The sequence below is a fragment of the Candoia aspera genome, chromosome 2 (genome assembly GCF_035149785.1).
Source record: "Candoia aspera isolate rCanAsp1 chromosome 2, rCanAsp1.hap2, whole genome shotgun sequence".
Taxonomy (NCBI): Eukaryota; Metazoa; Chordata; class Lepidosauria; order Squamata; family Boidae; genus Candoia; species Candoia aspera.
In genome coordinates this window covers 64,966,215-64,984,467 of record NC_086154.1, presented here as the reverse complement: position 1 = coordinate 64,984,467, position 18,253 = coordinate 64,966,215, and the positions used below count along the sequence as shown (strand labels likewise).

Here is an 18,253-nt window from a genome sequence, read left to right as displayed (position 1 = left end):
GATTTTACAGCCATATGTTACATTTAGGGAAGCCACGTCCTTGACAGTGTATAATCCTGTTGTCAGTGTGAAGTCTCTGAATATGAGTAGTTTGTCTCAATCTGACACTGTTTTTCCCAAGTAGCAACATCTTTTTATTTCATGGCTACAGTTTCTATGCTCGTGAACTTCTGAGTTTAAGAAGATAAAATCTGTTACTACTCCAGCTACTTTTCCACTATTTGGATTGTGTCAGCCCTGCCTGTTATCATAAGCTTATCTTTTCATTATTATCGAGCATCAGACTGGCTTTTGACCTCCATTCTTTCACCTTCAACAAGAGATTCCCTAAGTGCTCCTCACTTCCAGCCACCAATGTGGCTTGTTGAGGTTTCTCCTAGCATTTTTAATTCCAATTTCTATCTCTTGTGATATGTTCTGCATATAAGTCAAACAAGTAAGTTAACAGTATGATGCAACCTTAGTTCTTTTCACAATTTGGAAACAATCTGAAATTATTTAACTGCTCCATATTCCAATCTGTTTCTGGTCACCACTCAAATTCAATAGGCCTGTTTTTCCTATGTTTTTAAGGGCTACTCCCAATTTGTTGTGGTCTACACTGTTAAAAGTCTTTCTATAATCAGTAAAGAAAAACAACCTTGCTGTTTCCATTATCCTTTGGATATGATCTCAGGGTACTCCTGCATCTTCTGAACCTAGCTTGTACTTCGTATAGTTTTTAATCCCATATATGTTGAAGTCTGGATTGCAAAATCTTGAGCATTATCTTACTAGCATGTAAAACTATTGTAGTATGTGAGATAAGCACAATTTTCAAACACAGCACTGTCCTTTTTTAGGTTTTTTTTTTCTTCTGTTGTTCAATCATGCCTGATTCTTAGTGACTGCCTGGAGTAGTCCCTGCAGTTTTCTTGGCAAGATTTCAGAAGTGGTTTACCATTGCCTCCTTCCTAGGGCTGAGAGAGAGTGACTGGCCCAAGGTCACCCAGCCAACTTTCATGCCTAAGGCAGGACTAGAATTCACAGTCTCCTGGTTTCCAGCCTGTTGCCTTAACCACTAGACCAAACCGGCTCTCCCTTTTCTATATAAATTGATTTTTTCACTCCCTTGGCCACTGCTGGGTTTTCCATATCTGCTTACAAACTGCAGATACCCCTTCAACTGCATAATCTGGTAAATTTTTGAACAGTTCTGCTGGTACTTCATCAATTCTGCAGCTTTATTTGCAATATGTTATTTCCTAGGGGCCCTTTAACTTCACCTTCCAGTATGTCAGTTTGTAGTTCAGTTATCAGTCCTTACAGCCATCAATTTTGGAAACTTTTTGATACAGGTCTGCTACATGTTTGTGCCATCCCTAATTTCTTTCTTCTTTTGCCAATACATTTTTGCCTTCTTTATCATGTTCATCTTTGCATAAGCGTTTCCCATGATTTCTGTAATTTTCTTTAATAAACCTCTTGTCCTTCCTATTCAATTTCTTTGCGTTATTTAAATATACCCTATCTTTTCTTGCTCTTCTGTAGAACTCCGTGTTTAATTGAGCAATTTTTCCTCTGTGTATATTTTTTGCTTTCCAACCATCAGCTACTTTTCTTTAAAGAATTTTATCAAATTTCAGAAAAAAGATAAAAGATACAGAAGAAAAAAAAAAACCTACAAAAAAGAACTAAAGAGTGTGAAAACACGAGAGGAAATTTTTTTTTAGTAGATTACAAAAAGAAGTGACTTCCAACTTTAACCATCAAAGATATACAGCAATTTTCCATAACCGATCCCTTATTCTATATTAAACCAAAATCACATTATTTCTATAAGTCAACCCCTTAGCACATTATAAAAATCACTAAATACCATTGCTCCCTCCCCTTATATTAAAAGAAAAGAAAAAGTATAAATCACCTAATCAACTCCCCCACACAAAAATAACAATTACTTAATCATTCCCTTCCTACTACTATTCTATATATTCCTGTCTACTGTAATAAAGATTAAAAATAAAAAAGCATGTAAATTGTCTGCCATTATAATAATTTTAAAAAACCTTAATCTTAATCCCAATCATTAATGATAAGTAAAATCAGCCAAACCCAAAAGACCATCCAGATAAATATTTTTAGCCCCTTAACCCACTTCAAAACATTTACATATCCCCATAACACAGAGCTATTTTCTTAAAGAAATCAAACAGCCCAACTAGTCCCCTCACAAACATAGACTTCTCTTCAAAAAATCTCCCATACATAATAACCCTTCTTTTCCATCAGAAAGTCAAATTCTTGACTTTCTTACAACTCAAAGTCTTGCAGCTCAACTTCTGGGTTAAACTTCTTCAACTCAGCATTGTCAATTTCATCGGACATTTCAACAGAAGCCCCAATCTGGCTCTTAGAAGCATTTCCATCGCTGTTAAATTCTTCAATTTTGTCCACAGTATCCTCAACCAGATGGCACATTTTAGACCACATTTTTCCACAATGCTCTGAATGTCTTGCATAATAACTTGGCAGGAATCAGAAAAACTCTGCTTAATAATCTGCTGTAATATCTCAGTGGAAGTCAGAGAGAGCCTGGTTAAGATCATCCATGTCTCACGCAGTAAATTATGGCGCCCCCTAGGTACTTAACCCGCAAAAGTAAAAGATAATGGAAAATTTCCAAACTGAGTTAAGATAACAGTCAGTTCTCCAGAGAAAGCAGTGGCAGGAAAGTAAAAGTTCAGAACGGCAGATTCAGTATGTAGGAAAAATGCTAAAATCTTCAAAATTAGCACAAAAATAACAACAGGGAGATGATAGTATACTCTCAACCCTCCTTAGTATTGGATGGAAAGCAAAATCCAAAGCTTAAAAAGAATTTTTTTTAAAAAAAAATTAATCACAAAAATAATGATAAGCACCAAAAGAGATCGTTTCTCCTTAATGTAGAAAGCCTCTCTTGAGGTACAGATACTTTAAAAAAAATAAATTGGGTGCTTTAGAAATGAGGTGGCTGGACTTAACATCCCTTTAAGGCTGCAGTGCAGCTTGGAAATGGTGATGTCCCAGTCTCCTGGTGAAGTTTTACCTGTCAATCGCAAACGCTGTTTACAATCTCCTGGCTGCAATTCACTGTCCGGAGGACAAATGGGTCAATTCTTAGCATTTTCCTTGATCTGGAAAAGCACTCCTGGGCTTCAGGAGAAACCAGCCTGAGCCCAAAAAACTGCCACAATGCCAGTTCTGCCCGCAGAGCTCCCAGGCACAGCTGTTCAGTCTGCCATGTTCCCACCAGAAGTCCAACCATCAGCTACTTTTGATGGTTCAGCAAAGAGCCATTTTGCATTCTTTTACTTCTTGTATTTTGGGATATTTTTGTTTACTTCATTTTTAATAAAGTCACAAATTTTAGTCAAGAGCTCTTCAGGCAATATATCAAATTAAATCCATTAAATCTATCCTTTACTTTCACTGCATAGAATGTTGAGCTCATATCTTATTGGCTTCATGGTTTTGTTTTCTTTAGTTTAAGTTGTAATTTTGCAAGAAACAGGTTGTGATCTGAGCTGTAGTCAGCAGCAGGTCTTCTTTTCACTGATTTATAGAATTTCTCCATCTTTGCTTACAGAATATAAAAGACAGTTTGATTTTGGTGTTGTCCATCTGGTGATGTCATTGATAGATTCATCTTCTAGACTGTTGGTCTCCTACTTCATTTCCTGCATCAAGGCCAAATTTTCCCATCATTCTAGCTGCTATTTTACTTCTAGCTATCATTAGTATGATGTCTTTTTTGGGGGTGTGGCTCAAACTTTTGCAAAAGATCTTTTCAACTTCCGCTTTACGTATTGATTTTTAAAAAATCTTTTTTGTCTGAATGCAGATTCTGCTTTCTCTGCAACTATAGCTGGAGCACAGACTTGGATCAGATGCTGATTAACTTACCTAGAATTCAAATTGAGGTCATTCTATAATTTTTGGGATTGCATCCAAGTACTCACTTTGGCCCATTCCTTTTCAATAAAGATGGCAGCTCCATTACTTCCATGATTTTCTTGTCCTCAATAGAATTTCTGATGTGAAGTGAGCCATTCTGGTCTATTTCATTGTCCTGTTTTGTGAATGTTCATTTGGTTTTTTTGGCAGAATACTGGAGGGCTTTCCTCTTTTCCTTTCCAGTAGATCTTAATCTCATCCCTTGTCTACAGTATGACCTACTCCCTTCTGTACACGTTATTGGGATGTGCAAGCCCCTTCACTATTACAAGTTAATAATCCATGAAGGGGATTGAGTATCCTAATGATCATTAAATATACCTCTATTAGCCTTCATCTGAGCAAAGGGCAGATAGAATATAAATTATAGATGGCAGTCTTTAAGAAAGCAGAAACCATTATAATACTTCCAGTACAATGGCTTTTCTGCCCATGTAACAAAGCATATATACAGTAGTTAGTAGTTACAGTTTATGGAACCCTTTTAAAAATCTCCACCTCCGTGGGAAAAAATAACTGACTGTACCTTAACATGGCCAAAGAGTTGTATAAATAATAATTGAGAAACCCCAGTGAATAAGCTGTGTTCCTACTTAACCTAAGCACATCGCCACAACTAGTTCAGAACAATAAATAAATCAGACCCATCCATTCCTCAACTCAGGGAAGTATCACTGGGCACCAGATACAAGGTCTCAACCAGCCATTATTATTATTTGCCTACAACCACCATAGAAAATGGAAAAATTATTTCCTTGCAAGTTGTTTGCCTTCCTGTTTTCACACCATACCCCTCCCTGTGCAAAACAAGTAATTGGGTGTAGGCCTATTCCTAAAAATGTACTGGGGGCACCAAACTATTTCCCACTCACCACAGAAAAGTTAGCCCTTTTCTAACATGCAGCATTCTCCAAATGACACTGGATCAGAGCTAACAAAGTCAGCATCATAGATTTAAAGAGACTGTCTTTTTTAAAGTTATAGAATTGTCTAACTTAGACATTCAGAGCTTTCCCCCACTAAGTTACAGTGGAATCCATCTGCTAGAGCAAAGAAAAGCATAAAACTAAACAGTGATTATCTTTACAAAACTGGAAATAACCATGAGAAACACATAAACTCAACTATCCAAAAGGAAAAAACAGAAGAAAAACCATATTTAATACATATAATGAATATATATATATAATGAGAGCAGTTTGGTGTAGTGGTTAAGGCACCAGGCTAGAAACTGGGAGACCGTGAGTTCTAGTCCCACCTTAGGCACGAAGCCAGCTGGGTGACTTTGGACCAGTCACTTTCTCTCAGCTCTAGGAAATAGGCAATGGCAAACCACTTCTGAAGTCTTGCCAAGAAAACTGCAGGGACTAGTTCAGGCAGTCACCAGGAGTCAACACTGACTTGAAGGCACACATAAACACAAAAAAATAAAAAGTATGTCACAGAATAGCATAATTATGAAATATTGTAATTCTATGTCCTGGCAAGTAGTTTCTTTTACTTTTCATAGGTTGCTGTGTCCAACCCTCTAGGAGACAACAGCAAAATGAAGGCAGAAGAGGCTGACCAGAGCATCAGAATATATCTGCAACAACCTGAAAGAGCCAGGAAATGCCTCTCTGCTACTGGTCATCTGAATTTCTTCTGAAGTAAGGGGTGAAGTGTGAAACACACCAGCTGTTGTTGGATGGGGGTGGGGGAAAAGCACTACTTTAACACTGTTAAAGACAATTTAAGCCCAACTTAAGTGTGAGATGTACTTACACATACACTCCTAGGATGTGGTAAATGGGGCTTTCTGGCTCCCTTGAGGGGTTCTCCAAACCTTTTCCCCACCATCTCCTGCTTACTTGGTTTGCAGCAGCCTGGGAGATGTTGCGGCTCCTCCTTTGTCAAACAAGGCAAACTAAGGCAAAATGGACCTGGCACCCTTGCTCTGAGTGGTTGCTCAGAGTTTGAGTTTCCTTGGCTTTAATGGTCTCTGCTCATTATCTAGATCAACAGGTTAGATTTTATTGACAGATCAAAGAGTTTTCTTTTAACTTTTACATGTCTGAACTTCTTGGTATGGGATTTCCCCCATTCACTAACTTATTCACGGGCTGAAAAGGAGATGAAGGCAATTTTTGGAGATATAGCAAGAGAGAGCGTGCACAATGTTTCCAGGGCATGTTTGCATCATGGTTAGATGCAAGTGGAGAAAGAAGGCTCAGGGTCACACAGACATATTAGCACTATTGTTTATCAAGAATCTCCTTTTCTCCCTCTAGTCTGATTAAGGATACCAGAAACAGATGGCAACAAGGGAGCCAACCAGATTTGACTGTAAATTTGCATGATGTAGAATCATTTCCAAATTAGCTGACTTTTTAGTGGCATTTTACAGAATTAAGAGAAATTATACTACAATCTTAGGAAGTGCCCAACCTTATGGTATAGAATGGTACCAACACACTCCCTAAAGGTATGCTTGGGAAGGGAAGAAACTTTCACAAAAAAAGAGGATGCTCTCAGAAGTACAAACACTAAACTTTTAGCAATAGCTAGCCAGATGTTTCTACCCATTTAGCTGATGACACACCTTGAATTCATATAACCTTTAAATACAAACCCAAAGAAATGGTACAGATTTAAAAGGTCAAACATCTAAACCAAAACTAGTCCCGACTGGACTTCCATTATGATTTTTACACAGGCTTCCTCCTTGCAATCTTAGATCTGTTACTGAGTCACAGGCTGCTATAGGTTTTTTGTTTTGTTTTTCAGAAACTGTGAGAATAGTAATAAGTTTTGGTAGCTCAAAAGTCAGCTCCAAAAAAGACATTAGATTCCATGATACAGGCCAGGTGAGGGAAGTAGCAGTTCTTAGCCAAACACTCCAATCAGAAAGGAAGAAGTGCTAAAAAGCCTAGTAAGGCCCCAAGGCATATTGCATCTGCATAGCACCTTCCAGTAGAACTTCTCTGGGTGGGATATGTAGACTTCTTCAAATGGATCATCCCTGAGATATTAAACATCTTCACAGATTTGCTGAGGCCTCCACATCTGCTGTGAGGATAACACTGCACATATGGATAGCCACGTGAATGCAGCTTTGGTTCCAGTGCCTCTGAGCCAGGTGTTGTTGGGTAAGTTGTAGTTTCTGAGGCCCATTTATCATCTGTTTGCTCATCTCTCCTGGATCATTACAACAAATGGGAATGTGTAGACTGACTAGTTGCCTAAGGTTATATATGCCTCTTTGTAGGTGGGAATAATACCTCAGCACCCTGATTTAAACTACAACACTATCAGCCAAGTACAGGAACATCCCTTTTGGACAAGACACATGCATTGTAGCATTGTTGTTCAAGGTAGCTTTGGAGGACTGTGATTCTCTGAATCTATTGTAAATTGACTCCTCACTTTTTCTTGACACTGAAATATCTTTGGTTTAATGTGTGGCCTATTCTAGCATAAGGGCAACAGAAACTCGATCCTATTCATTATCCAATGTGTCTCATCATCTTTCAGCACCAAGGCCGTTATCTGGCTCTGAAAGAAGTTGTCTTGGAACAGAGAAATACTGAAGGCCCACAAGTCATGCACAGTTGCAGAAATATTATATACCGTAGACTGAATACAAGCAAGTAAATTGAAGCTGAATTCAGACATGGCAGAGGAACTTAAAGCAGTAGTTTGGCCAGAAAGGTAGGATTTCATGCATTCTGGATGGGGGTTCAATTCTATTTAAGTCAGTGTTTTAATTATGGAGTGCTACTTGATTCATTCTTGACTGCAGACTCTAGCTGGCCATAAGAGATACAGTACACATTCTGGTTGATATTCTGTTTACTACTAAAATATGTTTTACATGGGACTTTCAAATACCTGTTCAGAAAGTCCAGCTGGCTCACAAATGCAGCTAGATTACTCTTAGGGAATATTTGAAATTTGAATACAAAAAAAAGAAGCAAATATATGCTTCACTGATGTCATGCGCTGCCTACCTCCGAGTAACACACAGACACTGATTCCGTTGAAGCAGGCTCTGGTTTATTCGTAGTGTAGATACAGTGGTAGAAAAAAGCTGAGAGTGACAGGAGCGCGCCGGTGCGGGGTTTAAATACCCCGCGCCGGTCAGCGCCCCCTCACTCGCGGTTACGTCACCCCCCCTTTGTCCAACATGCTGTCTTGCCGGTAGGTGAGGGGTTGCGAGGCCCCGCTGGCGCTCCGGGATCGCCCATCATCAGTTTCCCTATTCCTCCGGTGATTGCTGTCAGCTGGGCGATCTCAGTTGTGCTAGCGCTAACAGCTTGGGTGTGCCTCGCGATCCGCTTAGCCATTGTATCTTGTTCTTTAGTCTTTGTAAGTTGATGGCTACTTATCTTGAGCCCCTTCCCCTTTTCCTTGTTATTGTCATGTGTGCCATTGCGCTGATGTCTTCAGCTCAACGGCACTCATGACAACTGATTATAGAAAGGCCTTTGATTGTGTTGATCATGCCAAGCTGTGGAATGTGCTTAGAAAAGTGGGAATCCCAGAATATCACATTGTCCCCATACATAGATTGGTAAGCTACAGTCCAGAGAGAACATGGAAAAACAGACTCCAGGATGGCAAGGGAATGAGACAAGGCTGTACAATACAGTATACTCTCCCCTTATTTATTTGTTGAATAAGTATATATTGAGGGAACCTGAACTGGAAGATGACTAGCATGGTTTTAAAACTGGAGGAATATGATGAACATGGTTTTAAAACTGGAGGAAGAAACATGCACTATGCTGATATCAGTATTTCAATAGCTGAAAATGCAAGCAATCTGCAAGATCTAATATTGAAAGTCAAAGAGTACTAAGATTAAATGTCAAGAAGACTAAACTAATGACAAAAGGTTCAGCAGCCAGCCTTAGAATTGACAATTAAGATGTTGAAGTGGTGGATATCTTCTACCTTTTAGGATCAACTATCAACAGTAAAGGAACCAGCCATCAAGAAATCTTTTGTTGACCAGCACTTGGTAGAGTAGCAATGAAGGCCTTGGAAAAGGTATTCAGATGCTGTGATGTGTCTATACCTCCAAAGATCAGAATACAGTACTGTAATGCAGGTAATAGTTTCCCAGTGAAAACTATTGTGATCCTGTGACACTCTATGGAAGTGAATATTGAACTTTGAAGAAGCAGGATAGAAAGAGTATTGATACTTTTGAATTTTGGTGTTGGAGAATACCCTTTAGAATACCATGGACAGCCAAGAAAACAAACAAATGGATGATCAAACTAATCAACCCAGAGTTCTCACTCAAGTCTCAAATGACCAGGCTCAAATTATCCTACTTTGGACACATTATGTGAAGAGCTTGCTCTCTGGAGAAGTGTATCATGCTGGGTTATCCTAGCAATGGACAGTGTAGGTCATGATTCATACCTACAAGATTTTCTAGTCTAGAAAGTAGGAAGCTGTCTTCTGCCAAATCAGGCCATTGGTTCATATAGTTTAATACTGAACTCTGACTGGCAGCTGTTGTATTTTGAAGACTATGTAAGATTTAAACATAGTCTCTTGCCCATTATTTTCCTGAATCATGACATTTCTCAAGGAAAAGTAATTTTTATTTTTTATTTTTGTTTATATATATATATATATATATATATATATATACACACACACACAAAATTGTAAAAGAAAGGGGAAAAAGCTGAAAAAAGAAACTTACACAATGTATATTTAAAGACATATATCAATAAACTGAAGCCATAATTCATTACAATCATCCATGGTTGATCTATATTAATTCTGCAAACAACTGAATAGTTGGAAACTCATGTTTCGAGATAAGTAACTTCTTTGTGAAGCATGTAGACTTGTTTCACATATACTAAGTCATGGTTTGATTAGTGATAGTTTGTATGAATTTGGTATTGTGACTTATTTAACAATCAAAGAAGACCACATTATAACAAATGAACCTGGTCATACACAGATTCTTAGTATTTTGATTCTGTTTTCTGGTGATGCAGAGATGGGTCACTGAAAGTTGATTTAATTATACTGGGTTGCCAAAAAATTCTAATTATCATGCCTTAAGTCCAGCTTCCTGTGCCAGTCATAAGAATGAATATGTGTCATTCAGAATATTCAGGGAAAAAGTGTATAGAGGTTTGTTGGTCCAAACTGATGATCTTGTTATACAGGTCATTGCAAGGTCAGGCCTGATTACATTGATTGTGGTTATGAGCAACAACTAGATATATGGCAAAAAAACCCAAGATGATCACAAAAAAGTAGTAATCTGTGCAGAAGGCTCAAACTACTGCATCGTGCGTGGCTTTTATTTTGAAAAGGCAGTGGATTTGGAGTGAGTGCTGTGTAAAAGTCATGAAACAGATCAGGACAGGAGAGGATTGTTATTTATTTATATGTAGATACCTATTTGCATCCCCTCCTATTTGCCTGAAAACAGACAAAATAAAATGAAAACATATCATGTGATTAGAAGTCTGAAGAAAGATAACACAAAACCAGGTAAATCTATCAGCATGCCGGCACAAAAACTCACTGAATATAAATATATGGAATGAGAAAACCAATAAAAATGGCTTCACCTGATGCTGAAAAGGCAGAATTAGGCAAAATTCCCTGGGAAGAGCAACCACAAAGACAGGCTGCTATTACTGAATAAGTGCAATTTTAGGTTGTTATCTGTGTAGGGGAGATAGAGAGATCTTAAAGGTCAGAATATGGAAACAGGCTTATGTGGGAGCAAACAGTCAATATCAAGACTAACACTTTACAACGTTCTTAGAACCAAAATAGGAATCACTGTAGCTGCTTTAAAATTAGAATGGAATATTTCAAAGTGGTTAACCAAAATCAAAGTGGATGTTTATGGTTCAACAGCATGTTTGCAATGTGTTAACAAATACAAAGCATGTTATTAGTAAAACATGATAAAGATACATGCTCAGCTAATTACAAATTTTTCTTCACCCAAACATCACAATCATGACCTATTTTCTGTTCCTGGTGATTTATACTCAAAACTATCTAGATTTACTATGTTGAAAATATCTGTATCCAGACATTTCTTTATGTGGAATATCACAGATAATAACACTAAATCTTGAAACACAGAAAAAAGTCAGAAGCCATTCAACACATACTTGGGCCAATGTTTGAGGAAGAGGATAGAGAGTAAGGGTTACTATGTAATAATTTAATCCTAGAACCAATCCAAAGAAAAATCTGCTGAGGGATCCTCTTTTATTGAAAAGAATGAAAGGTTAAATCAATTATTTTCAGAAAGGGCTTCTTGTTACGCAAACCTCATTTTAACCTTTAAATATCATTATGACTTTAAAACTAAGCTAAATGCGTTACACAACTTCTGAAAAATATTGGCTCAGCTCAAAATATTTACAGAGGAGGCCTAAGATAATGAAATTCTGGAAAGATCACCAGAAAATCTGAAGGCCTTTGGCTAAAGGTGCCCAGCAGTACAATAGTCCCTCTCTTTCTGAACTTTGTAACTCACTGGAACTTCTGATCTTTTCAGCTAAAGGTCATAAATTATAGGATGTAGATATCCACAGCTGTTTTAAAATAAGGTTCTCTCTGCCACTCACCTTTTCTGAGTCTTCTGTGATTTGGAGAGGGCAGGCACTGCAAAGGTCTTTCACATGACTTCTGTTTGGTCCAAACCATGGAACAAGAGAACTACCTCACACTTCCCTCCAAGCCGTTTGGCTTGAGAAGAGGACTTCAGGAAGAAGCAGCTGCAGTGATGATCCCAAATTCATTTTGGTTACTGAGTGAAGCGAGTCTTTGTGGGACACTGCTTGCAATACATACTTGAGGAGGTGGCAGAGACCACAAGTCTTGTGGAAAGAAGCTAACTGTTTCCTTTGAGTAGAATATAATTCCTAGTGACTTCATAGATGAGCTCATGTGGTTCCTTCATTAATAATGTTGAAGTGGTTTGCCGTTGCCTTCTCCCAGGATTTTTTTTTTCAATTTCCTAGTTTAGTCAACAGGCCAATGACATAAATCTAGTGAAGGCAGGGGAAGCAGTCACTCTGGGTCCTGCCAGTAAGAAGGTCCATAGGTCTCCCCTTGCTATTCACTCCTTTCCCCAAACAGACAGTAAGGTGTCAAATATGGGGTCATCAATGGACATGGGCTCACGTATAAGGTCTATCAACAGAAGCTCATGTCCTAAAAGGGCTGCCCACAGAAAGGAAATAGTGATGCCTGCTTTCCTGGCATGGGCGGGAGGAGTAAAAAAAAAAGCAAGGGAATCCACCAATTGAGGACTGTGGTAAGTGTGGTCTAGACAGAACATCATTAAAGGGGTTGAAATCTGGAAAGTATTGTCTTAAGCTGGCTTCATTTCTAGATATTTAAGTATGGGAGTCAAGTGGCTCAAAGCTGTAGTGTAGGAAAGCCCTTATCAGTTATTCGCTTGCTCTGCACAAGAGTGACAGCTTTAATTCCTCACCATGTAAATTACTCAAAGTGTTCATCTATAAAGCTGCAGAACAATCAAGAAAACAAAGTTTAACTTTTGAACCACTGGAGTATAGACAAGGTGTAAGGGACAATCATATCAAATCTCTTTTCCAGTGAACCTGGATTAGTAATACGACAACTTAATGGAAGAAAACATGCCTGTCTTCCTAATGGCAGGAATATGCTACACTCACTTTTGAATTCTACTAATGGCTAATATTCATTTTAGACTTTAACCGAGGCCTATGCCCTTTACATTCACTATCTCATGGCTGTATAAATAAATGTTATGCTACAAGAGGGCATCTCAGCATTCTGCAGCCAATAAACAATTTAAATCAAGATCCTCTGTGCAATGGATTGAACGCCTTTCCTGCTGACTCCTGTTTTCTTCATTTCTTTCCTATGCATTTCTCATCCGTTTTTGATAATGCTGTGAGTTTTAACAGGTGAGATATGTTATTTCTGTTTGTTATTTACCCCTACAAACATAAATAGTATAAACAGCCAATTTGACAATATTTTTGAAAAAGAAACAGAAGCACATTTAAGTCTCCAATTCGTAACTATTGTAAAAGATAAGTAGAGAATATTTTTGGTTCCTTCAGTGAAAAAAAATCAAGAACTGGATTTTCAGGAATTCATAATAGAAGAGCCACTTCTGGAACAGCCACTTCCACACAACTGATATCATTTTCGCACCATGTATGGTCACTGATTTTTTTTTCAGAGTAGGATTGTTCAACATCCCCCCCAAAATGGGTCACATGCAGCCCTACAGCCTCCATGTGTGGCTCCCAAAGCATCCCCAGATTATCCCATTAAAATTCAGTGACCGAATGACTGATTTTCAGCACTGTTAATTATGGGGGCAGGTGTAAATAAGCTAAAGATTAAAAATGATGAGCAAAGCTTCTGTGAGCTCCCAGATCTTAATAAAACAATTAACTTGTCTATTCTGCATAATAATGTGGTGAAGGTCTGGTACAGAACAGTCCTCCATGCGTAAAAGGTTTGCATCCATGTATATAGAAAACAGAAGCTGAAAGGAAGAGTTTAGAATCTAATGGGAAGACACGCAGCTCCCACTCACCTCACACAGTGTGGAGTTCAGGCACAGCTTTGCTCCCTCAGTGTTAAACAGTTCTACTCGGCCTCAGCATGGGTAAAACAAATCATAGCAGTGTTTCTTAACCTTGGCAGCTTCAAGATGTGTGGACTTCAACTCCCAAAGCTGGTCAGGGAATTCTGGGAGTTGAAGTCCACTCATCTTGCATTCCTCTGATGTCAGTGAAACCAAGTTATCTTAAATCAAATAATATCTGCATAACTAGTTTTATAAATTCCAGTGTGAGTGTAAATGAGGAATAGAGAGAGAGAAAGAATCATGGTATAAAATCATGTTGTCACGGTAAACTGTTTTTCTGTATATTTGGGGGACTTCAAGATTCCAGTAGCAAAATAGATCTTTCAAGCCTGAAACCTGCTCATCTCTGCCTTATGCCAATGGCCTTCCAATGCCATTGGAATTGGTATTATTGTTATGCTCCATCAAGTCACAATTAACTCATATGGTAACCCTATGGATAAAAACTGTCTACGCCACCCTGGCTCTTGCTGCATTACACATTTCTTGCAGATGTGTTTCTGTGGTTTCCAGTAGGCTCCAGAACAGATAAAGATGGTGGGTGTGCAAAAGAGGTTCAGAGAAAAACAGCAATTGCCAAAAAGGTACTGGGAGCCCTAGATAAACTCATGAAAGACTGAGACATTTCCATCAAGACAGAAGTTAGAATAGTCAACTCAATGGTATTCCCTGTTATGATGTACAGATGTGAGGGATGGACTCTGTGCAAGAGGAAGACTTCACATTCATCAGACCACCGAAAACCAACCATGTGATACTAGAGGAGAACAAGCCCGAATGCTCACTGGAAGCAGGGAACATGAAACAAAAATTATCATACTTTTGAATATGAAGGCTGATGCTTCTTTGAAAAAGATGGTAATGCTGGGCAAGGTGGACAGAAGGCAGCTCATGAGGTGGACAGAATACTAGAAGCCACAGAAATGCAGTGCCATTTACAGCTCACACGTATGGCAATCTTTACTGGTCTGCCAGGTGTATAGCATTCTCCTCAAATTATACCTTGCAAAACTTGAACTTGACAGAGTGGAAAGTGAGTCATAAATAAATCAGCAGGAAGTCATTCTCTTGCCAACCAATAGGCGGTACTGCTCCCTGTACAGCCTGTTGTACTCACAGCTTCTTCTAAAGGAGTGATGCAGCAAGACAACTCACACACAAGCCTCAGACTCTCAGCTCCACCCATAGTCAGTCTAGATCTTCCCTCCCCAAACAACGACTCTAAGGCCCGTGTCTTTTTGCTACAAAATGCAGCATACGGGGCTTCTTCCCATACAGAGTTTTGGCTGGTTGAGGCTCCTAAACTGATTGTTGACCGATACAATGTTTCTCAGCTGTGCATATTTGTTTCTCAGTTACAGTTTATTGTATAATTGGTTTCCCCTTCCTTTTTTCGCTCAATGCCTTGCATATCTTGTTACATACTAGAAAGACAGATATCAGCCTGAGTCATAAGCCTTGCCTCAAAGGCAGCCTGCAGGATTGTGAAGACTGTACCCATACAATTGTAGCCAAGGTCCTGAATTAAAACTCCCAAACGAAGCTCACGGAAGAAAACACCTCTGCAGCACTGCTGGTGGCACCAAGTTGACAGACAGGACGAAAGTTGGACTTGCAACTGCCCACACCTGCTTGCCCCGGAGCTAAGAAACAGCTTATAGCTTCTTAGAGTGTCAACTCATAAACAGCCAAGAAGCAACAAAAAGACAAACCGAACTGAGAGACCTTGACAACCCCAAACAATTACCGCCGAGGGAGCGCATAGACATTGCCTCTCTTGAGCACAGCTACAGCACCGCTGCTTAGACCGCGAGGTCCCAGATTTACCGACACCGCGATTAAACGCACGAGGCAGACAAGACAAAGGGGACGGAACACCGAGCTAACAATTCCACAGTCACGTACAGCGCACAACGGCATGTTAGGGTATAAGCCGGTGTTAAGCCGAAGGACACCTACAGCGCAAATTACGAAGACGAACGGCAGCCGCCCTTCGCTCCCCAGCAGTCACCGGAAAAGTGGGGAAAGCAGCGCTCGATTTCTCAGCCCACCCGGCCCGCGTATCACCCGGAGGGGCGACGTCTTCGGAGGCCAAGAGAGCTCTGCTTTAGAACCCGGGCGCCCTCGGACAAAGAAGCCCGCTCTCGTGAAGTCAGAGCCCGGACGGAGATGGTCTTTCGGTTTCTTTCCAGAAAGAGGGGCGGAACCGCGGACAGAGAAGCGGCCAGGAAGGGCTGCGGGCTGCGCCCCGGGAAGAAAGACCGCCAAGGAGAAGAGCTTCCCCCAGAGGGACCTCTCCAGGCCTAGTCCGGCAACTGGGGGGTAGAAGGAGGCAGCCGGCTTCTGCTCCCCGGGACCGCCGCTCCTGAAATCCCCAAGAGCTCCAGCCTCACCTTGGGTCTGTGCAGCCACCTCCGGACAGCAGCGGGCAGCATGGCTGGGACTGGAAGCGCAGCGGCCGGAGAACTCGCCCTCGCTCTTCGCGACACACCTGCGCTCAGCGATCTCGGGCGGGAGCTCAGCACCGCCTAGAGGCGGGACGAGGGCTTCTGTCACCCGGGCCGGGTTCTTATAGCGCCTGGCCACGCCCAGGGAGGCGGGCCTTTGGCCAGCAGGAACGGGACCTCGTAGGGTTGCGATGGGCTCCCTCCCCCGGCGCTCGGCTGATTGACAAAGCGGCCGCTCTCGCCGGGTTCAAAGTTACTGAAGGAGGGCGGCGGCGGCGAACTCTCCGCGGGACGGCGAACGAGTTGGACGCTACCCCCTTAGAGCCAGCGGTGGGGTCGCCCTCGCCGGCCTTTCCACTTCTGCCGATCGAGCAGCGAGCCGGGCGCCGCCCGCAGCCGAGACTGCTCGTGGTTTCTGGATGTGCGGTTAACCGGTTTCTTGACCGGGCCATCCTGATACAAGCCTAGATAGCAACGAGAGGCTGTGCCGATTTCCCTGCCTTAGAGCCGCCATTTCAGGTACTTGAACCATGAGTATGGCTGTTTTTACTCCTTACGGTTTTCTTCCCCAACCTGAAGCCCTCCAGATGCGTAGAATGTCAACTCCGGTATTCCCAGCAGGCAAGGGTTCCGACGTCGAAGTCCAGCGCATCTGAAGGGAGCCAGGTTGGGTGCACGCTGGTCAGTTCCGGAAGCGATCATCAGCGCAGGCACTACCTATGATCCACCTCGCCCAGCTCCGCGGGTGAGATGGTTGTCTCCTGCGCTTGCTCTCAGAAACGGCCCTGCAACTTCAGCTCAGTGTGTTCTTTTCAGAAAGAAGAGGTCCTTTCCCATTGTCTTCTTTTCTGTACAGTACTGACGATGAGAAACGTTAACAGGCCACTCGACCATCCTATTATTTTGATTTTAAACAAGGGATTTCCCCACTTTGAGATGCCTAGCTAGAAATACATTCTGCTTATAAGGAATAAAGAGCAAGGAACACATTTCATTTTTTAAAAAAGGCTCATTTCATGTTCATAACAACAACTCATACAAGCCCCAATGAAGTGGAAGAGGCCAAGGCACTTCTAAATAGGCACTCACAAACAGTGCTCTTGCCAGCCTCCCTATATTTGAGCTCTGTTCCTGGCATGGTGGTGTAACAATGTGGCCACTGCACCTCTTGGTGTTTGGCCACACACCGAGGATTGCCAGGAGGCAAGCAGGAAGGAATGGAGCCCCCAGACTAACTAGATCAAAGGGAATAAAATCTGAATGGGTCCCTCCCCGGAGTCTTGGATTTCTAATGTAGCAACAGGGATATTGGCTATACAGCAGAGCAGTGTTTCTCAACCTTGGCAACTGGAAGATGTGTGGACTTCAACTCCCAGAATTCCCCAGCCAGCATACCTTCAAGCTGCCGGGGTGAGAAACACTGCAGTAGAGTCTCAGGCTGAAGGAAGGCACTTTCAGATTTCACACAGGAGGCCTTCAAAGGCTGCTCTTGCGTCAACAGATCCTCCCTGCACTGAGTTCCTCATCCTTCCCCATCCCTCTGATTTGCACTGGTGACCAAATTCAGAATATCTAGTCTAAGAAAGAGAGTTAAGATGATGTTGTTTCAGAGGGTCTGTTATTATGAACAATTAACATTGGCATATTTTAATTCACCCACATTTATACTTTATAGCTACAGATATAATTATTCCTGAAGTAGTTATGCAATTTCTGCTTAGGGGTTTTACAGGCAATTATAATTTACTGACCAACTGAATGTTTCGCAAACAGGGGAGATGATGTACTGCTTCCACCATTATATGGGATTATAAACATAACCACTCCGCTACCACAGTTACCCGATCTCCTTAGTTAACTGACTGTAAGTCTCTACCTGGTATACATATGTGCTAATTAAAGGGGGCGGGGTTAGTTTTCACTAACCTAATGTGAAATTACTTTTCTTTGCCAAATACTCTGGTTTTGCTCTGGAAGAAATGTACAATTGTTTTATCTACAATTTTGGATAAGCCTGAATCTACAACTGCCTGTATGTTTGAGAAATAGCCCTTAGGGTAAAATACCAATTAAAAAGAAAAAAGAAAAAGCCCTGATCTCCTTTTTCCTGAGGCCACTTTCCATGACCTTTTTCTAAGCAAAGGCTGCTGCTGTCGTGGACAAGAAGATAAGAGATACTATCATTATA

The 18,253-nt window shown here is 41.0% G+C and overlaps 1 protein-coding gene across 2 annotated transcripts in view; it reads right to left on the bottom strand.

Annotated features, from left to right (window-relative positions):
- Nucleotides 1–16,149, bottom strand: part of LOC134489417 (lateral signaling target protein 2 homolog) — a 35,505-nt gene extending 19,356 nt beyond the window's left edge. For both annotated transcript variants that reach the window (XM_063292084.1, XM_063292085.1), the window contains exon 1: nt 16,012–16,149. In XM_063292084.1, the coding sequence (XP_063148154.1) occupies nt 16,012–16,053 (42 nt within the window). In that variant the 5' untranslated portion in view covers nt 16,054–16,149. The remainder of the gene's footprint in view (nt 1–16,011) is intronic.
- Nucleotides 16,150–18,253: the final 2,104 nt, after the last annotated feature.